The sequence below is a fragment of the Oenanthe melanoleuca genome, chromosome 28, assembly GCF_029582105.1.
Source record: "Oenanthe melanoleuca isolate GR-GAL-2019-014 chromosome 28, OMel1.0, whole genome shotgun sequence".
NCBI classification, from domain to species: Eukaryota; Metazoa; Chordata; class Aves; order Passeriformes; family Muscicapidae; genus Oenanthe; species Oenanthe melanoleuca.
Window position 1 is genome coordinate 377,464 of NC_079361.1, and position 22,526 is coordinate 399,989.

Genomic DNA, 22,526 nt, shown 5'->3' on the forward strand with positions numbered 1-22,526 from the left:
CAACATGCAGTACCTTTTCATGAGTGGCAGAATCAGATGGGCCTGCAGCCACCTCCACCATTATACTCTCCCCAGTCTGAAGAAAAAAAATGGGAAAACTGTAAATCAGCACTTCATTCAGCAGCTCTGGGATCATTTAGGAACACACAGAGAAACAAGTCATTACACATTGCTCTGTGGGCAGCAGGCAATAGAGAAGCACTTTACTTACCTTTGTTAGAAAGGGTGTGATAAATACAAAGAATACATCATATACAAAAAGAACCAGGAGGAGTAAGGTACAACCCTGAAAGAAGAGACAAGATACTTGGTATTTACACACTATGCATTAGCAAACAGCAAAGAAGTAATAATTAGAAGGCCATTCAAAGAAAAAGCTAACAAAGACTAAAACAGATAATTCATGTATTTTTCTCAATTCCTAAATATTTTAGATGAAGGAATCTAAAGGGTCTTGCATGCACCATATAAAAGAAAGTAATTCTTAAACACAAAATTACATGTTAGTGCCCAAAATTCTTTATAATGTAAGATCTGGAAATGGTGCCATTTCAATTTGCTGGGAAATATGAAGAAGCTCTACATTTGGAGGATGCCAGGTATAGCTTGAGATACTATACACCCCTTTACTGTCAGTCTATACAAACTTAGAGGTGAAGATAATTTGAAACGAGTTTGAACACCTGCTTAAGGGACAACCAAATGAATAATGCTGATTTTTGTCTTAGGATACTGACTAAGGTCAGAAAGATTTGAAAAAAACACTAGACTGATGCACTAGTTGTATGTCAATTTGAAAAACAAAATCAAACCAATCAAAACAAAACAACCAAAAAAAACCCCTCAACAAAATACCCAAATACCCAAATAAATGGGTGGTGTGTGATTTACTAGTGAACACTCTACAGAATCTACAGAACAATCACATGCAACTTATTGGTCTTCATTATACTCATTGCATCCCTTTTTTCCAAGCTACATATAAACAGAGGTGCATTTCCAAGGCAATATACTCCATTATAAGTAACTCCTCTGTTCAAATACATACATGTAAATTCTTCTCTTTAACTTTCTTCTTAAATTTAACTTCTGTTTAACTTTCATACCTTAAATGTAGGCAGACGAATTGTCTTCAACATGTAGAGACAGAAAGCAATTCCTAAAGCATCTTGCAGAACCCAGGCCCACCTTAAAAAAAGAAGAGCAACATTTTTGCAGGAAACAGCAGGAAAAGCAGACCAAACTTTGCCCTCACTTAGGACCTGCTTGGGACAAAAAAAAACCCCTTTATTCAAAGTACTTGCTTGAAACTGACATTGCTGTCAGCATGAATTTATAAATGGGAAGTTGCTCTTCATCAACTGATAACCTTCCACACAGAAGTGCCTGGGAGATGATGAGGGAAGAACTGTGCAATAGTGTCCATCTAGACTCAGTAAGGCTTTCCACTGACAATCCTCCATTAAATCCTCACAGAAACTGGTGAAGTACAAGCTAAATGAGCAGTGAGGTAGACTGAAAACTGGCTGAATGAGGTCAATGGATACCAAAATGGGAAGTGCTGGGGTCCTTTGTCCTGTGCAGAGGTGTGCACCCTTGTGTGCTGAGGCAAATTTACAGCTGGGCCTGTTTTTCAATTGTGTTCTGCAAGTTGAGTATACAAGTGCTCTTTGCTGTACTCTCAACTGCTAGGGTCAAAGAGAAGTAGGATCTGAGATAAACAATACCAAGGTTTCCCAAAAATTGCTATGGTACAGGTACAATGAGAGATGATGCTGTTGGATCAATATCTGTGTACTTGCTGATGGAGCCTTGTGCAGGGGACACTCAGGCCCACTCCAGCTCTGGGGCAGAAAATGGATTCCCTAGTCCTAAATATTGCAGGTTGGAGCATCTCTATAGTACTGCTGTACACCTCAATCTGACACTTATCTCTCTAAAACGTCTTTCAGAGCTGATGATTCCTGGATTTGATGATGATGATGATTTCTGTCATTGGGTGATCCACACAGAATATGGATATCACAAAAGCAGTAAAATGCATTCAAAGTACAAGTCAGACATCTTTGGTATCATCATCAAAAACACAAGTCAGCATTTCAGTTCCAATACTGAACCCTCAACAGAGGAACCAAGAAGATGAACACAACCTGTATACATGGGGAAACAGGAATATCTGGGAATGAGGTAAGAGGTAAAAAACCCCAAACAAAACCCAAAACACAACACTACATAAAAGATCCACCTCTAACACAAGTGGTAAGAACATGCTACAGTAGATACTACAACAACACTGGATGCATAGAATTACTGACTCATACAAGAAAGCTGAGAGAAACTAAAGATCTGACAATCTTACCAGTTCTTATTCTCATTAAGAAGTAAGTTAGACAATTTGTGTCCCAACTTTCCATATCACTTCTGAAAAGCTGTCTGAAGTCAAGGAGATCAGAATACTGACTGGGACTCAGAGAGATTCAAGCTTAACAAGAGTCAGTTTTAATTTAAATGAACAAGAAAAAGAGTACATGAGGAACAACAAAGAATTTCTGCCTGTCTCTACTTTTTTTCCCTGTCATTCCTAATTTCTGGATACATGTAGACTTCTGTGGATGTCAGTTACTTATACTATAAAGCACTTTACAATTTTTAGCACAGAAACTAAAATGTACACTTACTGATCTTCATTTCTGAAGATTCCCCAGACAACGCTGACAGAGATACAAAATACTGCCAAGAGCAGCATCCGGACCTGGGGACGCTTGTGAAAATAAGGCAAGTTGTTCTCTGGGATTCTGGAGAAGAAATACACCAAAGCTATAGTTGTCTATGTAGATAACCTCTTGCTTCATAAACATTTTGAAGCACGAAGCCACCTTTTGAACCCCATACCTACTCAACAGTATAAAACCATGTTTCCCTATTAAAATTTTGAAAGTTGCCACATACCTACACTTTCCCAAGGGGAATCTTCTTACAAAGGGAGACAGACAACTGTAAAGACCAATCGAGGCAGCCAGGCAGAATATTCCTATTATAACATAAACTGAGGGGAAAAAAGTATTAGGTCCAAGTAGAGTAAGGCGAGAGATGCTTTTTTTGTATCCTGGCTGAATAAAGAACAGACAGTCAATAAGACTAAATGAGAAATAAGGCTTACATTTAAACAGTGAAAGGTAAATTCAGAGACTTCAAATGATTGATTAGATCTGTGCTCTTTAAGTATCTAATTCTAGCTCCTTTTACTCAGGTGTACTTTATGCAATACCTACTTAAATAAATCAAAATCTCTATCCTAATCTTCTTAAAGTAAGTCATAAGCTTCAAAGGCCACCTATGGTGAAGCATTTATCTTCTCTTTATGAGTTCACAGGAGCACTACAAGGGAATATCAAAATCACTAAGTAGCAAAATGCATCAATGCAGTTTCACTACTTCCTCAGAAATACACAGAAGCACTAGGCTCTCATGGGTTTTTTTGTCAATCTGATGAGTGATCAATAGAAAATTATAGTCTTTATAAAGATTAAAAAAAATTATCCTTGATCCTGACTTAAAATTGAACAATAATAGAATAGGTCTGAGAACACCTTTAACAAAAATAAAAGGTATTTACTTAATCAGCTTTAGTGTTTGAAAGAAGCTTTATGACCAGCCCCATAAAAAGCAGGATTAGAAATCTAATCAGTGAGTCTTCTTATAGTGTTTTAAATTATATTGGGATGAAGACACATGACAGAAGAGAGATGTTTCATTATTATTGTCACAATAAAAGGTTCTGTGAATGATGTCAGCCTTGTGATATTCAAGATGTACCAATACAAATACAACCTTAAAGAGTACCTAAGTGGTCATAGAAGAAATAAAGGAGGACGAGCATTGAGCAGCACATCACTACAAACACACAGATCATTATGGGAGTCACATCCACTGTTTCATCATCATGTTTCTCTGCCCCATCATCACGCTTGTGCTTCATGTACCTCCTGAAAGAGTAACACGGCTACGATCAGTTCACTCCTTCTGCAACAAAATACACACGGACGCTGAATCTTCAGCAAAAAACACCAGGGGTTGAAAACATGTCACAACACCAATGCCTGCTTTGATTCCCACTCCAGTCAGTGGAACGCCACATTTTCCATGGAGGTATGAGCATGGTGTAATGCAATGCATATACCAGTAACTGCTACGTTAACTTACCTAGAGTACTATTTCATTTGCTAAAAATTCAACTGAATCCTGAAAACTACCACAGAATAATTTACTAACTTCAGAAGAAATCCTTAAATCAGGTTGTGTATACAAAACAAATGTTAGAAATAAGTGTGGCACAATTACCTCCTTCTCCCAATCCCACCTGCTGGGAAAAAGTAACTATAAAATTTCATTTAAAAATTGGTAACAAACACAGCATGTGTTAGCCATCCAATCAATTTGGTTTGCCCTATACCAGTGAAAGCAAATTTTATTATTTTTTTACAAAGTATTTTTGTGGTGAATTTTCATAAAAGCCCAAACAGGAAGCCAACTACTTAATAATTTTCTTTCTGAGGTTTTCAAATGTTTGGTCTTTTGACATGGCAAAATCTGAAAATTATCTACATGCAATTTGTACTCCACTGATTTCCTACAGTGACCAAACCAATGCAAGGCTCAGGGCATTTCATACATCACATCATCATTTTCTCATTCTGACTACAGAGTCTCCTAATCTCACTAGCAGAGCTGCCAGGTGATGCTTACATAAACACCATATATTATTTTTTCTGTGAATAATACAGGAAAATGGCATACGACAAAGTTACTCACTTTTTCACATCTCTGCTTCCTGCCCAGTAGCCTCCAATTGCAACAGTCCCCACGGCCATGACAAAGATAATCACCATATTGTAGTCCAGCACAGGCTCATTTGGTGCATACATTGCTCCTTTCACTGAGCTGCCAAAACTCTGTGGAGGTAAATACAAGTTAGGAAGGACACCCAAAAAGCCACATTAGCAAAGGTTTGCTTACTTAATTTTCACTAAACAACCTCACAATCAGGCTTTATTATAAACACATAAGAGCAATCTATTGGCTCTTCTATTAGGGATATTTATTTCTAGCACCAAGCTGTATTTTGATTTTATTCCAAAGATTCAGAAATAACCTCCCTAGAGATTTGATTTTTTTTTTCCCAAAACACAATAATGCAATCTTCATGAATACATTCTCTACATATTCATATCTCTTAAGGTGGCCTTAATACTGTTGATCAATGACTCATTTATGTGAGATAATATAAATGAGAGCTTTTAGTATCAAGTTTACCTTGCCAATATCTAACATATCAGTATAGCTTAGCAGAGCCACAGGAATATCAATCTCTTCATACTGACTCCTATTACCTCCAGGAGGAACCTGAAAGACAGTTCAAACCAGGTAAAAATATGTTGATTTCTGCAAGTACTTCTACTCCTTCAAAAGAGTTAAAGTTGCAAGTTCTGTTCCTGCTAATTTGAAAAGTATTCTAGAAAGGAACTTACTGACATTTAATACTCAAAAGTTAAAATATATGCCTGTTCCCAGTAAAACAAAAGCAAAGTAAGACTGTAACAGCAAAATGCAACAAATTTCAAGCAGTATCTTTTGCACAGCAGGGTCACAGGTTTATGACTGGTATGTGCCTCTAGCATTGACGACGACTCAAACCCACTACTTTTATTTTCTAAACTACTAATTTTAAAATACATGCTGGTGATCTCCAGCTAAATCTAAAGCACGAGATTCAGTGTGGCAGTATGATGGAATCACAAATCAACCACCTCCTTTGACTCCAGTATTTCATTTGGAACAAGAGTAATTCTGAGCCCTTAGCTTGAATGTCACATGAGCTCTGTACCAACTCTTCCTACTTAAAAGAGTGCCTCTTGTTTCATTCATTCTTTTGTCAGATGTATGGTTTCCACACATGTACACGTACTCCACATATGTACATGCAGGAACACACATGCATTATTTACTTTAAAGAGGAACAAGAACACCAGCAACGTGCACCAAAGACAAGACAATATCTAGCATCAGAGGAGTATCAGCAGCATAGGAAGATAAAAAGCAACTTACCAGTCTTTCTCTACTAACAATCAGCAGCCCACGAGCCCCATTTATCTGAGCAAGCCTCACTTTCTCATAGAAGGTGCAATTTCCTCTCATCACCATGGGTATTTGATTATTAAATCCCCCATCAGGTACATCAGAAGGAGAACACAAAACAGATGCTGTCTGATCCTGCAGTTGCAAGAGTGACTGAAAAAAAAAATAAATCGTTAAATACATATATATAACACAAAATAATAAAAAAAGTCAAGAGTAGAAGCCAGAGTTTCTGAAGAGTAATTTAAAACTTTCCAGTAATGGAGTGTAGAGTATTCTCAGAGCAACATGAAAGCTGAAACAACGCTGCCTTCTCTATCCTGTAGGGTCCTGCCTTGTTTCACCTTATTGCACAGAATTCTGCTGGTAATAAAATCTGGGATACAACCTTCACTTGCATTTATTTTCTTCAGCATCGTTGCTTTTCCGATGCACACAGCTAGGATGTGGGAGGAGTACAGCAAGGTTTTATCCTTGCTGGGCTGGCAGAGTGGCAGGCTGGGATGATGGAGGGTATGAACAACTAGAAACCAAAACACAGGCTGGGGAAAAGTTCAGAAGCATAGGCAATAAACTTCCATACTGAAACCTACTGTGTCCAGTGACCTGAGGTTTTGCATCCCACATATTTGAATACTGGATTCTAAGCTACTCCTCTCACCACTTGTGATCCACAGACTTTGTAAGCCTATCCCAATTCCTTAGTTTTGGTCTTTCTCAGACCTAAAGGCATCTAATGTTTCAACAGCAACATCCCAAAGACACTTCAAGTTTTAGAAATAACACTGGCACAAATTGTTCCTTGCAAAATCTAAACAGCCACCAGCATCTTTGCCCAGTTCTCTTTTCAAGTTACCTGAAAACTCGAATTATCTACCAAACAACCAAGCTGTGCTAAGAGAAGCAGGTCTCAGCCCTTGCTGAGGTGAGCTGTTAGGTTTGAGAAGATCAAGGTAAAGTTGACACATGGAACAGTTTGTATTAGAAATCCACAGGTACATGATATACAATACCTGTGTAACAGACTCTACTGTTTAAGGAGGGAAAGGGAAGTGTCAGGATGCCAGTAGATTCAACCTTATTCAGAAAGCTGCTCTCTCCAGCCTGACCTCTAGAGACAGCAAAATGCTCCTAGCCACACTTCTTGGTTGGCCAAGTGTCAGAGCACAGAGCAAACACAAATGCAGAGTGATGCACTGCACTGCACTGCCTCAGTTAATGAACTGTACTGCTGCAGCACTGAAGGAGGAGGAGCAAGAATGAAAGAACAGAAATGCAGGAAAGAACCAAGCAAGGAGACAGGGACTGGCAAGGGATATAGCATACACTAGTCAAGTGTCTGTGCAAGCTATTCTGGACCACACTGGCTCCTGCAGAGATATGCAGATATGACTCTAGTGAGTTTTTATGAGACTGATTTAAACAAGGTGCAAACAGTACAGTCCCCAACTCTTGTAAGTACCACAGTCAGTCATGCATGTGCTGATTCACATTACACAGGCAGGGCAAGTGCAAGAGATTATCAGCTGAGTCTATACAAGGCAAAGACAACTACTGATGTATCTAGGGACTAATCTGCAGTTGCACTAAAGCCCCCAGAAGTAACTGAGACTTGCTTACACATTGGTAAGGAACTCTAATAATTCTGTCAGCTCTAATAACTCAACTGGCTGAATAAAATGAAACAAGTATCAGTCAACTACATGTTCCCCTATTAGTAGCTCATTCAAAGTGCATTTGCTGATAACTTTTTCTCACAGAAAAAAGTGAAGAATTTACAAATTTTTCAGTTCATACAGCTTTGGATAATGCAGCAAAAGCGTGACACAGTTTATGACTTCTTAATCTTACACTTGACACTGAGAAAGCACTAAAGCCCACAGTTCACTATATAAGAAAAACCATGTGGTATCTTCTTGTATCATGCTGATGTACAAACACTCCATTGCAAACACAGATATGTGCCATTTTAATTTCATTGATCACATAATTGAAAAAGAGTATTTCTGTTCTGAACAGCAATAGTCATTATCTCTGCACAATGCCTGAAAATGAACACTGCCATCCTAAGACTGCCTAGTAATCTTAAGAGATAAAATATTTTCTAAGCAGAACAAACAATGCAGTTGCTTCAAATTGTACTAATTCAAATAAGAAATCAGAAGTTTCCTTGTAACAAAGGCATTTTTAATACATTTTGTCATCAGTTAGCCAGGTACTTACAGCTTTACCCAGATCATGTGGCAAATGGGCCCACTGAGAGTTGAAGAGAATACAGTAGTCTTTTCCTTTGCTGCTCCCCTTCTCTGAAAGGACATGCACCATCCCATACTCACAGTACATCTGAAAATGTAACAAATATTTCACAAGAATTTTAGGTTACATAAAATATCAGAAGTGAAGGGAGTAACTTGCTGTTGTCTGTGCTGCTTTGTATTTTTAAAGAAAAACAAAATAGTTTACAAGGTTTCTGTATTTGTGCAGGGGGTACAGTGGAATTCATTATTTCCAACATGCTTCAAAGAAAGACTTCAGATACATTAAGCAGATTCCTTCCTACACAGCAATTGGTCAAAGAATCAAGTGAAACAATACTTTTGTTTAAAGAACAAAAAAATCAAAAACAACAAACCAAAAAGCCAACCTAAAACAACACACCTAGACTGGTGCTCATATGCATAAAATCACAGCAAGGGAAAGAAGCTGGACTAATGCAGGAGATATGAGACTTGGAGTGCTCTGTTCAGCCCTGGGGAACAGCAGCAGGAGGACGTGGAGCTGCTGGAGCCAGTGCAGAGGAACCACGGAGATGCTGCAAGGGCTGGAGCCCCTCTGCTCTGGGGACAGCCTGGGACAGCTGGGGGTGCTCACCTGGAGAAGAGAAGGATCCAGGGAGAGCTCAGAGCCCCTGGCAGGGCCTAAAGGGGCTCCAGGAGAGCTGGAGAGGGACTGGGGACAAGGGATGGAGGGACAGGACACAGGGAATGGCTGCCACTGCCAGAGGGCAGGGCTGGATGGGATATTGGCAGGAATTCTTGGTTGTGAGGGTGGTGAAGCCTGGGCACAGGGTGCCCAGAGCAGCTGTGGCTGCCCCATCCCTGGAGTGTCCAAGGCCAGGCTGGATGAACAGCCTGGCCTAGCTCACCCCATGCCTGGGGCCTGGAACTAGATGATCTCTAAGGTCCTCTTCCAGTCAAACCATTTCATGGTTCTAGGAATAAGACACCAACTCCTGAAAGTACAGCCTGAAAAAATGATCAATTCTAGATTTCCATCACTCCAAAACTCAACCTTGGACACCTTTGCTGAAGATGTGGCAAGACCCCATCTTGTAGCAGCAACAACTCTTTTTCTGTCCTAGGTAGCACAAGTAGACTCTCAAGTCTACCTACTGCATTTACTTATCTCTGCTTCAATGACCAATTGCCACTTGTCAAAACTCCAACATCTGCAACAACATAAGCAGTGAAGATTACATATCTAAGATTTACAATTAAAGGCCTGATGCAGAGCATCAAGGCCTTCCCTGTTTCTCACCCTGTTCACCCAGTGAATACACGCCCAAGAGGTTTGGAAGGAGTCACAACCAGGCAGATGACTCAACAAAGAGATTTTTCATACCCATAGCATGTCACATTCATTTTTATAAGGAGGTTAGCTATTTTTTCCATCATGAACATGTTAGAATTCTGAAGAACTCCTGGAAACTGAGGTAACAGAACGCAGATCATGTAGTAACACGGAGAAAGAGAACAAGAACTACAGCAAAAATTAACACAGTATCATGCAGCAAATCTGTCAGTTTTAGGCATCTCAGCTGTGATCCGCAGCATGTAACCTGCTTGTTCAGTGAACTGCTCACAGCACATCTAACTGCAAGATGTGCTGATTTTAACACAAATATTTTCAGCTTCCCATCCCTGCAAAAAATACACAGCAAACACAGTAATTTCCTTATTATTTTGTTTATGTCAGATTGTAGCAGGCCATTTTCCAGCAAAACTGAAAGATCTGGGGGCTCACAAATAGTACTAGCAAACACTTCCTTAACACAGACTTCTCACAAATCTTATTCTTCATGATGAAGTCTGTTCTTTTAAATGTCTACTCCTTCCCTTCCCTGTATACAGTGACTCAATTTTGTGAGTAATGACTCAATTTTGTGAGTACTAGGTATATTCCTTATCTGCCACCCAAAAAGCTGAACCAAAATCACCTACAAGACTATATATAAACACACACACACGTATATGTGTATGTATGTATGTATACACATAACCTGCAAAATAAAGTACTTTTGTGGAGTTGATGCAGTTGACTGTTTGTACTCCAAGTCCTAGTAGGTGTTTACCCAGGGAATCAAGAAGTAGGAAGACAAAACATCTGTGGAAGTACATACAACTTCCCTATAAGTAGTGGCAGTTTTCTTTAACTAGTGGTGACTTCATTCTTATATTAACTGAGCCAAAATAATTGTAAATCCTCCCTGATCTTGGAAGTGGGCGAAGAAACACAAAGTTCGTACTGTTCTAAGGACTCTGAAATAAACCCTCCTGGCCATTTCTAAGTGGCAAACAGGTGCAATGTTTCTCTCTCTGACAAGAGACTCTTGTCCTCTCTTGAACAAAAAGGCATCAGAGCCTCACTTTATCAGCCATCAAGTTCTACAGGACACTTCTGTGCTCCTCAGGGCAGCAACACTGGGATCGCAAGCTGTCTTGGGAGGACTGTCAGGCACCATCTCCACTCACTGAAAAACTGGAAGTTAAGAAGACTTTCCTTTTTACAAAATACTGAACATCAGCTCCTCAGCATGAAGTTTGTTCATACACATTCTGTGACCATCTGGTCAGGTCTGAACATCAACACATTTGAGAATTTAGTTTCAGATTAAGATCTGACCAACTGCTGCAAAGAGATTTTAATGCTTCAGGTAAAAATACATTAAGATACAAAACGGTGCTCAGACAGCAGGACAAAACCTAACTTTTAAAATGTAATTCTATTATACAAATCCAGATCAAAGCTTCTTTTTGAAGGAGAGTCTTGCTGATCTTCAGTTGCCACTTCAGAGCCTTGCAGTGCTCTTACAGAGCAACTTTCATTGTTCAAGTAGTGCTGCCTGATAATAGATTATAAATGGACAATGCTGAGAGCAAATGCAAATCATATCTGTATTTTAGGTTGATATAAGCTATGAGATAGTCAGGAAAAAACTGACCACATATTAAAGGCAGCAGTCTCAAAACACTATTTCAGTCTATTGATTTGGAAATTCAGTCCTTAGGAATACCAAACACTTTAATGTGACTGGATTCTTCCTATTATGATTTCTGTCTTCCCAGAGCTTTCCATTCCTATTTTAATGGGAAGCTTCTCCATTTTATTGAGGACACTCATTAATCCTTACTAGCACTTAGCAGTTGAAATTTAGTTTAAAAACATACATAAAATATCTAAAACATGTACAATATATGATCTAGTTCTCATCTGAATTAGTCACACATTTGGTTTCTGATGGAACACTGTCATTCATTAGCAACTCCAGGACACAAGATGAGGACAAGACTATCAGTTCACAACCAGTAGCAGGTTCAAAAAAACCAAACCAAACCAACCAAAACTCCCTGAAACCAAACAGACAAGACCCCCCCCACCCCCACCCCACTCCCTGCAACCATCTTATCTTTCTACCATCCCCCTTTGTATCACATTCCTCTCTACCCACATTCAACTGCTTCCTTTCCATTCTTCCTTCTCTCTTTCTCCCGTCCAGCACTCAGGCAAAACCAAAGTTATTGACTGAAGGTCAATAACTTAATTGCTCTGCTTTAGCCTTCCCCAAGGAAGTCACTTTGTGCCAACCAGAACTGATGAAACTTTGTTCTGGAGAGAAATATAACATCATATCCATAATCAACCCTGCTACTAATTAGAAAGTTGTGACAGACTAATTTGTCAACACCTAGTTTAACACTCATAACCTAAACAAGCCAATGATTAGATAATTATGCAGTTACACTCTTACACATAGACCTTACACATCTGTTTCTTCACGCAGCAGCTGAGGAGCAAGATGCTAAAGATGACTGGAGTCAGCAGCAATGTCATATCTTAACATGCTTGTTCAAAAATCCATGAAAATAATCAATCACTCTAATTTCTCCCTCTTTATTTCAAACCCTGCTACACAGAAGCTACCATTGCACCCCTAGGAGACACTCAGGGTAAAAAGATGTTTTTTGGAAAACCTTTGAGAATGGTTTGGGTTGGAAGGGACCTTTAAAGGTCCAAACCCCTGGCAATGGGCTGGGAAATCTTCAAGTAGACAAACCCTATTCAACCTGGCCTTGAACACTTTCAGGGATGGGGCACCCATCTCCCTCTGTACAACCTGTGCCAGTGTTTTACCACTCACATTGTAAAACTGCTCTTCAACACACACTGTGTGCCCAGAGGCAATGATGGCATTCTGCTGCAAGATGTCAGCAAAGCAGAAATGTTATTGTAAAAATACACAGAAGGTAGAGATTTTTATATTTAGCTCTTCTGCATAGAAATGGTATTTTTTTAATATATGCAGCAATTTTTCCCTTTTTAATAACGTGAGTGTTAACTAAGTCCTTCAGAACCAGTGCCATTTGTCCTGAAGCATGCTGATATGGGAGGTCACCCTGATGAGCTCAGTGCAGATTAAAGCCACCTGAGCACTGTGCAAGTTTCCAAGATAACTGTGGAAAAAGGAGACACTACTGTGCATCTGCTGTGAGGAAATAAGAACTCCAACTCCCTGCTAGAGTGGACTTGTTAACTCGTATCTCAGGTATCCTACCATAATACCTAAACTACTTTGACCAGAAGCAAGTTTAGAAAAGTAACCTGAAGTTATTATCTTGAATTTTACTTCCCAGAGTAACAAGTAAAAGAGATGCAAATACAGTCACACACAAAAGACAAGAAAAAAATAATGTTCCCTGCTTATTATACACAGTCTAACTGGGCTTAAACAAACAAACAAAACAAGGAGTATCTTAGTTTTGTATGTTACATATACAACTCTCTCCATAATCTTCAGGCAGTTTTGCAGAAGCTAACTCCTGTAACTGAACAGCTTTATGCATATGGGAAGTAATCAAGCTGTACAGTTAAAAATTTTGCATCTATAAAATATACAGCACATGTCTTTAAAACGAGAGTAAGTACAGGGTGTGTTGCTATATTTCCGTGGAGATAACTATTACTGGAACTCAGGAATAATTCCTAAAAGGCACCCAGGAGACAGTTATACACAATTCTGCTTTCTGAGCTATTTAATGGATGTTCTTCAAAGAAGTATTACAGGAGTAAAAGGTTCCTAATGTGAAGTACTCAAAACATTTTAGAAACTATGTGGATTTGTGTGCCAAAAGCCAAATAAAAATCAAGATGAGAGGAATTAAAGGCAATATGAGCAGGGCTAAAAGCAGAAGAGGGAACACAGAGTCTTAGAAACTCTGTGGAGAATATAATCTGTGGATAATGTGGATTAAGAGACATTTTTACAAAGCTATTATCAATTAGAATGAAAGCATAGTTCTGAAGTTTGTTCTTTTCCACTCTGATGCATCCAGTTCTGTTTTTATTTATGTCAGGAGGCATGGGACAACAAAAGCTCAAAGCAGTGCTGCTGATGCATAGTGGCAACATTTATGACAATTCCTTATTCCTAGAGACCACTTCATAACCAGGATCAACCCAAGAGAAAATGTCATCTCCTGTGCAGATCCAATACAATGTGCCTACAACCCCAAAGGCTCTTTTCCAAGTGTCTGGATATCAAGTCCAGCATTTTTCAAACACAGAAAAACAAGAGCTGCTGTGATAATAAGGTATATTACAATCCTTGCTTCTTACTGATCCTATGGCTTAAAAAGCACACAATAGTGTACAATTAACACAAAAGGAAGTGTTTTCTACAAAGCTGCAAAACTGGAAAAGGTTTTCACACAACAAAAATGTAAAATCTGAGGACAGAATTTACAGACAAACAAGCTCATCTAATGATTGTTGTAATAGAAGGGCATACTTGTTGGCTCTGAATCTCATCAGAGCCTTCCACAGATTAATGCATAAAAGAGAAGAATATTCCCCAGGTTTTTTGCTGTGCAAGGTTTTTTAGGTGAATTAATGTAGCTCAGAGGCAAGCACTTGACCTGCACGTTAAATGATGGAAGAAGCTGGAGAGGAAGAATTCAGCTCACCTGTATTTCAAGAAACTTCAGTGTGAGTGACTGAGCCAACCTAACACCTGTCTTGTTTGCTCCTCCCTGCCTCTGGCAGCACCATCACCTGGACGTCCTGTACACCTCTTCTGCTTTCAGCAGCTCTATTAACTGACCTGGTCACTCACTCAGAGATGTCACAGACACTGGGAGCTGTGCTTTTTGAAAAAGAAATGAATGAGCTATCTTCCTACTCTCACAGCAGGTACCATGTGAGAGTTCCCAGGAGCTGGAAAGTCATTCTTTTCCATGAACTGCATTGATCCAGCTGGAGATCAGCAACAGCAGGCAGCAAAGCTGCACACAAATAATACACTCCTTCAACAAACACTGTACAGCGCAGAGAGCTACATATTCATAATGCAATAATTCCAGGAGACTGAATTGTCAGCCACCACCTCAATGCAGAATTTCAGACAGTCTGTCCAATTCTTTGGACTCCTATCAGAGAGTACCCTAATTTAAAATACAAAGCCATCACCTCAATTCAATATATTCTACTAAAAATGCTATAGTGAAGGCCAGCTATATCCAACACACTCGCTGCAGATCATGTTACTATGTTTGTCACTAGTCAAAGGCTCAGGTATCTGCTGTTGTTACAGGACAACTGAGGGGTAACAATGCCGGGAAGGAATGGGAACTTAAACGAAATGTGAGAACTCAAATACCAAAGCAAGATCAAAGTGCAGACTGTACTTGGATCTATAAAATCACACTACTCTTAAAGTGTTCCCAGATGAGGATCCAGATTTGGAAGAGCCACGCTTCACTAGCCAAGCTGATCCTTCTCCCTAAATCAGAATATAGAAGCAAATGTGGACACTATTTCCTCTTGCCCCAGGGAAAACAAACAAACAAAAAATTTCTATTATCCTGTTTCAAGGAGGGAAACAAATATATATGCTCACTAAGGCAAGAGTAAGGACTGAGCATGAGTACAGCTGGTGCACAGCAAATGCACACAGCAGGTCCTGACAACAGCTGTCAGCTCTGTCCCCTGGAATAACTCCAGCCATCAGTCACAAGGGTACCAAACCAGGATGAGTGCAGCAGAGCACTCCTCTCTGCCTCAGGTAAAGGAGGATATACCACCCAAAACCATCCCAACAAGTGCAAGCACAAGAGATGCAGAAATAATGCACAATACCAGGTATTCAAGCAAATTTTTAAAACGCCAGCTTGGCTAACAGAAATATATTGGCAGCACACAGTACATCCACTTCTCACTGCAGCAGCAGGACTGTTTCAGCAGCCTGGCCAGTCTGCCCAAGCTTACTCAAGTACATTAACACTCCCACTGCATAAATATACCAAATGCTTACAGACAGAAATGTCCTGCAATGCACAAGAGCTGAAGGCAAGACCTCCAAGTACCCACCAGTGGGTACCTCATCCACTGTCCTTCTGCACTGCCACGTGCTCACCTTCCCCAAACTGACGGATCAAACTGACTCTATGCCAGTCTTTGACTTGATCTTGTTAATTTGTTAATTAAATTAATCTTGTTAATTAAATCGTACTGATTTGTGGGGGCCTGTTGGTACTACCAGTCCCTGTGAAGCATCAGTGGAGATGATCAGTGAAGATTATGGAGATCAGTGGAGAAAATGCATGGGGCATGCAAGAGCACAACGAAGAGATATTGAAGATAAAGATAACGGATGGAAAAAGGGGATGGGGATACAGAAATAAAGAAGTTAGCTGACAACCAGACTACTCTGTAACTAAAGATTACTGGCATAGAATCAGTAAGGAGACAGACAGAGAAGAAGGAAAAATCAGAGTTCCATGTTAAGATGTTACACTAGCAATATTCAAGAAGACATAGTACACTCCAAATTACCTAATAAACAGTCAAGAAATTTAAATGACATATTAAATGATATTTCAAAATTTCCAAAACACCGAACTTAAAAGGCAAAAGCATGTAATGCAATTACTAGAAATCCACTCTCTCCTGTATCAGGATTACATGCCTAGTTTGTCACATCCTTAGAAACGTATCCCACAAAACGAATTAATATTTTAGCAATGACAATACAAGACTCAAGACAGACTACAGAGTCAGGGTCAGCAGAAATCCCTTCTTTTCTGCTGAATGCTTCCTCATAGGAGTCTGTCAGTCGGAATAAGCCCAGAGCCGTCCCTGCGGGGAGCCGGCTGGGGGGCCCGGCTGCGCTGCCCTCCCGGGGGCTGCCTGGAGAGGATGGGCCCACGGGGGCCCCGAAGTTTTAAGAACTACGAGGAAAACGTTAGTTACTACGGAAAGAATAAAGAAGTCTCAAACAACCCCAGACGCACAGATATATCAATATCAACACTGCCAGGTCGCAGAGGGCAGGGCCCAGCGCTCCGCTGCCTTCCCGCGGCCAGGGCTCGGCCCCGGCCCTCGGCGGGGCGGCTGCGGCGGCCCTGAGCGCCCGCGGGAGGCGGCTCCGGGCACGGACACGGGCACGCCGCACCGCCCGCCCGGGCCCGGCCGCTCCCCGCCCTCCGCCGGGGTGCCCGCGCGTGGCTCGGGGAGGGCACAGCCACTGACCTGCGGCAGCAGATGCAGGAGCAGCCAGAGGCGGAGCCGGGCCGGCCACGCCGCCATGCCGGGCCTGCCGCGCCGCCGCCGCTTTGTTCCGACCTGGGCCGGGCCGGACCCTTCCGCACAGGGCACCCAGAGCCCGCCCCGGACGTCCCGCCCCGCCGCCCCGAGCCGCCAACGGGCTCCGCCGGGGCGTCACGTCACTTCTGGCGGTGCCGAATGAAATGGCGAGTGGCGGCGGCGGCGGTGGCGGCGGCGCGGGGAAGATGGCGGTGAGGAGCGGGGTGGCTCGGGCGTCCTGCGGCGGCGGCGGTGCTACAGGTGCAGGTGCCCCTGCAGCGGCGGTGCCCGTGCCGGTGTACGTGCCGGTGCACCCGCCGGTACCCGCGCCCCGTCCCGCCGCCGCGGGGTCCCGCAGCAGCGGGATGTTCCGGCGCTCTGTCTCCGCGGATGGCGCGCTTTAACCGGGCCCTCTGTGCTCTGCCGTAGGATAAGGAGAAGAAGAAGAAGGAGAGCATATTGGACCTCTCCAAGTACATCGACAAGACCATCCGGGTGAAGTTCCAGGGCGGGCGGGAAGGTGAGCCGCAGCACTCCTGGGCACGCTGCTCTCCTGTCAAGGGAAGGCGAGGAGTCGCGGGGTGCTTTTACTTATTGGTGGTTTGCTTATTAATGGTGCGAAGCTTTTCGCGTTTGACTATTCCATTCATATCCTGAGTGCGCTATCTTTATGGCTCATTTGTGTGCCTTGTATTAGTTGTCTTAAACAAATTTATTTTGACTGGTTTGTTGTTGTTGTTTGTTTGTTTTTGTTTTTTTTTGGTTTGGTTTGGTTTGGTTTTTTTTTGTTTGTTTGTTTTGTTTTTTGTTTTTTTTTTTGTTTTTGTTTTTGTTTTTTTTTTTTTTGTTTTTGTTTTTTTTTTTTTTGTTTTTGTTTTTGTTTTTTTTTTTTTTGTTTTGTTTTTTTTTGTTTTTTTTTTTGGTTTTTTTTTTTTTTTTTGGTTGTTTGTTTTTTTCTCTTTATTACAAGGGTACACTTAAAGGAACAAAGAAACACTTATGGATGTAACAATCAATACAACTGTCGTGCCTTTCCATCCCCGTGCATTCCCAGCTGGGAGGGCACATATCTGCACTCCTTATCAATGAGTGTATCTGTCAAACTATGAAGTTGCTCTGTGTGATTTTGTGGTATATTTAGCGAGTAGTTTTGTGGAATCACATTCTCCATTAGGACAAAGTGCTGGTCTATCTGCAGTGCCTTCCCGTGCAGCAGTACTTATGCTAAAGACATGAAGTGCCAGGAGGGCACCTCGAAGATGGAATTTCTGAGGAAAGAACTTGAAATATGGTCTTGCTTCATTTTTCACCGTAACATTTCATTAAGAATATTTATTTCATATTGGAGTTGTCTTTTTTTTTTCTTTGTGTGACTTGTACTGATTTGTTATACAGTATTCTTAAAATGCCCTTGAAATTGGCTGAAAGCAGAAGTGTTAGTGTCTTGAAGAACATTTTGAAGAATTGATTGAAAAGCCTGTAAGTTTTAATTGGTGCAATGCAGACCATCTTTTGTGTACTTGCCACTGATAAAGAGGACGCTGTTTAATAACTCTGGCCTCATTTATTTGGTCTTGCCTGAAGGAGGGAGCAGGGCTGGAGAACTGAATGTATCTGTCATGAAGTCTGGTGTTGCTGTATACCATGTTTTATCCTGATCATTGTTTTCTGTGTGGTCTTCAATAGCAAGCGGTGTGTTGAAAGGATTTGACCCTCTTCTGAACCTTGTGCTGGATGGTACCATTGAGTATATGCGAGGTGAGTAATATGCAGTCTTTGGGTGGTTCTCTTGACAGAAATCTTACAGTTCTGTGAGTGAATAAGCAGAAACTGCAGATTAACATCACCCAAACTGCAGCATGCTTGGGATAACTAGCTTGTAAAGAAAGAGATAAAGTGATAGATCTATGGGACATGACGACATACACCCAAGATTCCTGAGGGAATTGACTGATATAGTTCCCAAGCTACTTTAAAGCATTTTAAAAGTGATGAAAGTTAGGTGATGGGGAAGAGAGAAACATTAAACCCATTTTTCAGAAGGGTAGAAAGGAGCCTGGGAGCCACTGTCCTGTCAGCCTCACCTCTTGTGCCTGGGAAGATCATGGAACACATCCTCTTTGGAGCTCTGCTAAGGCATTTGGAGGACAGGGAGGTGGTTTGAGACATCCACTATGGATTTAATAAGGGAAAATGCTGTCTGACCAACCCAGTGGCCTTCTGTGATGGAATGACTCTGTCAGTGGACAAGGGAAGGGCTTACAGATGTCTTTTATCTGTATTTCTGTAAAGTGTTTGACACAGTCCCCCACAAGATCCTTCTCCCTAAATTGAAGAGAGATGGATTTGATGAGTGGACTGTTTGGTGACTGTGGAACTGTAGTCAATGGCTTATTGTCCTCATGAGCATCAATGACAAGGATGTCCCTCAGGGATCTCTGTGGGGGCCAGTACTGTTTAGTGTTCATCAGTGACATAGACAGTGAGATCAACTTCACCCTCAGCCTGCAGGTGACACACCTGAAGGATGGGACCATCCAGGGGGCCCTGGACAAGTTTTTGAAGAGGGCTTATAGGAGCCTCTTGAGGTTCAGCAAAACCCAAGTACAAGGTCCTGCTCCTGGTTTGGGACAACTATTGGTATCAATCCAGGCTGGGAGATGAGCAGATTGAGAGCAGCCCTGCTGAGAGGGACTTGGACATGCTGGTGGATGAGAGGCAGGACAATATATGCTTGCAGCTTACAAAGCTAGCTGCATCCTGAGCTGCATCCCTACAGGATGGGGGAATTCATCCCCAGGGAGGGGATTCTGCTTCTCTGCCTTGCTCAGGTGAGACCTCACCAGCCCTGGGGAGCAACATCAGGAGGATGTGCAGCTGCTGCAGTGAGTCCAGAAGAGGCCACAGAGATGCTCCAAGGGCTGGGGCCACTATGCTCCAGAGCCAGGCTGGAAGAGCTGAGGATGTTTCACCTGGGGAAGAGAAAGCTCTGAGGAGATTTTATTGTGGCCTTTCAGTACTTTAAAGGGACTTGAAAGGAAATTACAGAGGGTGAATGCTTCAGCAGGCTCTGTTGTGACAGAGCAAGTGGTAATGGGTTTAAATGAAAGTAGGGGTGATTTAGATATAAGGAGGAGAGGGGGTTTTTTAGATATAAGGAAGAGAGTTGTTTGTTTGTTTATTTTTTTTATAATGAAGATGATAAAAACACTGGGACAAGCTCAAGAGGTCATAGGTGCCCCATCCTTGGGAGCATTGATAGATGGGACTCTGAGCAACTGGGTTTAGTTAAAGATGTCCCTGCTCGTTGCAAGGGGGCTGTACTAGATGACCTTTAACAGCAGAAGTTAGGTTAAGCAATTCCCTGTGATAGGACATCCCTGGTAGTCTTTGCTTGAACTCCTCTTTAGTTGTCTCATTGGCCACCCTTGTCCTCTAACAGTGTTTTTGAAGAGTAATCTCCTACCTGCTTAAAAGGGAACACCTGGAGCTTGGAACTCTCTCTTTGAAAGAGAGTTTTAAAATGTGTTGTTAATTTCTATTGAATATAGAGGTATCTCATGGAAGATAGAGCTGGCTGATTTTGTTTGTCTGTCCTGATCCAGCCCTGTTTGGCCTGGGCTGGGAATGGACTGATGCTCTTTTCCCTAGTGCATTGAGAAATCTGGGTTGTCTTCTGATTTGCATTAATCCCCCAGTGTTTGTCTATAATGACATTTGAAATGGGATCAAGAGCTTTTTTTTAATCACTTCCATCTATACTGTTGGTTAGATGAATGAAAGGGCCTTTGAATTCTTCAATAAATGTGTTCTGCTTTTTGTTACATACAAGGCAAATTTATTGCTCACTGTCAGTAAGGTCTTGAAAACATCAGATGGCAGTGCTGCATCACCTGTGTAGTGCATGTGTTCAATAAAACAAAGCAGTTATGCCAGGAAAGAACATGCCATGTCTATGCCTTTGGAAGCTGATGGAATTTGGTTTCTTTTTCTTATTTTCCTGTTCTAACTGTAGATCTCTGCTTTTTAGATCCAGATGATCAATTTAAATTGACAGAAGACACACGTCAGCTGGGACTTGTGGTTTGCAGAGGGACCTCTGTGGTTCTGATTTGTCCGCAGGATGGAATGGAAGCTATTCCAAACCCTTTCATTCAGCAGCAAGATGGCTAATGCTTCCTTTGGGTTGTCTCTGGAAACTTCAGGAGTGCAAGTTATTGGAGAAAACTATCAGTGTGTGAGAAGCTTCCTGATTTGGGGGGGTTGTTTGAATGTGTATTTGTTAGTGTGGAAAAAAAGTCAACTTTTATTTTTGTGGCTTTCATAGATGATGAGAGGATGGAGAATGTAAGAAGTATGTTCTTGTTTTCCTCCCACCCCCAAATAAGTGTATAACTATGTTGTTTAGAGCTGACAGAAGAGAACATATTGACATTAATTGTCTGAGACCTTCTTGATCTTGTGAGTTTTGTAACAACCCCATAAAATTAGTTGAGAATTCCCTGAATATTGGTTATATTCTTTCCATTTTTAAATACATTAAAATGTATTTAATCCAAATTAAAAGCCTAAATACAGTAGAATGTGTTTTTCTTCCTCTTAGATATCAGTACTCAACTGGGGAAGCATTATGTTGTAGTCTTCTGCTGTTGAGTGCATTCTCCTTTGTTCAGGAAAATTGCTTCCTTGTGTACTGTCATCACCTTTACAAGCAATGTAGCCAAGAAGGTCTTTTTCAGCACATGTTCCAGAACTGGTGGACTGTGATCTGTGCATCAGCGGGCTCACACATTTCTACAGGATTTCTTGGAATTTTAGGGGAAGAATACTTAATACCCTAACGTTTGTTCAATTGTAGGCATTCTCTGGAAGTACTGCATATTTTTATATTGTGGCTATCCACATGTGGTTTTGCTTCTTATAACTTGATTTGTAAGTAAACATTTTTCTTTCTTTTATACTGCAGAAAATGCAAGATTTGAGGAGTTTTGAGTGAATAAAGACAAATCAATCTGTTTCTAAATGTCTGGTTTTTAATCTGTAAAATTGCACTGCAGCTGACATTACAGTTCTCCAACCATAAATCTAAATTAAATTAGTTCAGGAGGTGCATAAACACTGCAGGATCAGGAGGGGCCAGAGCAGGAATTGATGGGAAAGGCCTGAGAGTATCTCATCCTTCTTCTGAGGTGTTTTAAAGACCATTTCTGCCACCTGCTCTTGCCTTTATAGGGGACCTTTTATGGGGAGGCTGTGGCAAAGTGAATTGTTTTGCTGGCACCAGCGATTTTGTTCCTGAAGGTTTTCAAGAACGCATGGCAAGTACAGGTTGGATTGGTTATTTTGGCCACAGCATTGTCCCATGCATAGCCTTTCCTGGGTCAGCTCCAAAATGGGTGGGAGCTTAGAGTAAATTCCATGTCAGTGAATCTGACTTCCAGGAGACTCTGAAGCAGGCCCAGGTGTCTTGTGTGATGTACTGCCTGTGTGAGCTTGGGCTCATCTGGATTTTAATCTGGGGGCTCATGTAGCTG

The 22,526-nt window shown here is 41.4% G+C and overlaps 2 protein-coding genes across 2 annotated transcripts in view; one reads left to right on the forward strand and one right to left on the reverse strand.

Annotated features, from left to right (window-relative positions):
* SPPL2B (signal peptide peptidase like 2B) overlaps nucleotides 1-17,037 on the reverse strand; it is a 30,444-nt gene extending 13,407 nt beyond the window's left edge. Inside the window, exons 1-11 of the mRNA XM_056512443.1 lie at nucleotides 16,939-17,037; nucleotides 8,359-8,478; nucleotides 6,106-6,288; nucleotides 5,314-5,403; nucleotides 4,813-4,952; nucleotides 3,844-3,986; nucleotides 2,950-3,046; nucleotides 2,679-2,795; nucleotides 1,107-1,188; nucleotides 212-286; nucleotides 14-76 (exon numbers count right to left, since the gene is read on the reverse strand). Of these exons, the coding sequence (XP_056368418.1) occupies nucleotides 14-76; nucleotides 212-286; nucleotides 1,107-1,188; nucleotides 2,679-2,795; nucleotides 2,950-3,046; nucleotides 3,844-3,986; nucleotides 4,813-4,952; nucleotides 5,314-5,403; nucleotides 6,106-6,288; nucleotides 8,359-8,478; nucleotides 16,939-16,995 (1,167 nt within the window). The 5' untranslated portion in view covers nucleotides 16,996-17,037. The remainder of the gene's footprint in view (nucleotides 1-13; nucleotides 77-211; nucleotides 287-1,106; nucleotides 1,189-2,678; nucleotides 2,796-2,949; nucleotides 3,047-3,843; nucleotides 3,987-4,812; nucleotides 4,953-5,313; nucleotides 5,404-6,105; nucleotides 6,289-8,358; nucleotides 8,479-16,938) is intronic.
* LSM7 (LSM7 homolog, U6 small nuclear RNA and mRNA degradation associated) lies at nucleotides 16,955-22,009 on the forward strand. The gene is made up of 4 exons (XM_056512444.1): nucleotides 16,955-17,204; nucleotides 17,422-17,512; nucleotides 18,679-18,750; nucleotides 21,023-22,009. The coding sequence occupies exons 1-4, from the start codon at nucleotides 17,157-17,159 to the stop codon at nucleotides 21,163-21,165; spliced, it is 354 nt and encodes a 117-aa protein (XP_056368419.1). The 5' UTR covers nucleotides 16,955-17,156; the 3' UTR covers nucleotides 21,166-22,009.
* Nucleotides 22,010-22,526: the final 517 nt, after the last annotated feature.

Bases quoted from the DNA above. Each gene is read 5' to 3' on its own strand.
- LSM7 (XM_056512444.1), top strand. From the start codon at position 17,157: ATGGCGAGTGGCGGCGGCGGCGGTGGCGGCGGCGCGGGGAAGATGGCG. The intron at 17,513-18,678 runs GTGAGCCGCAGC...GGTCTTCAATAG, and splicing joins GTTCCAGGGCGGGCGGGAAG to CAAGCGGTGTGTTGAAAGGA. The intron at 18,751-21,022 runs GTGAGTAATATG...TCTGCTTTTTAG, and splicing joins TACCATTGAGTATATGCGAG to ATCCAGATGATCAATTTAAA.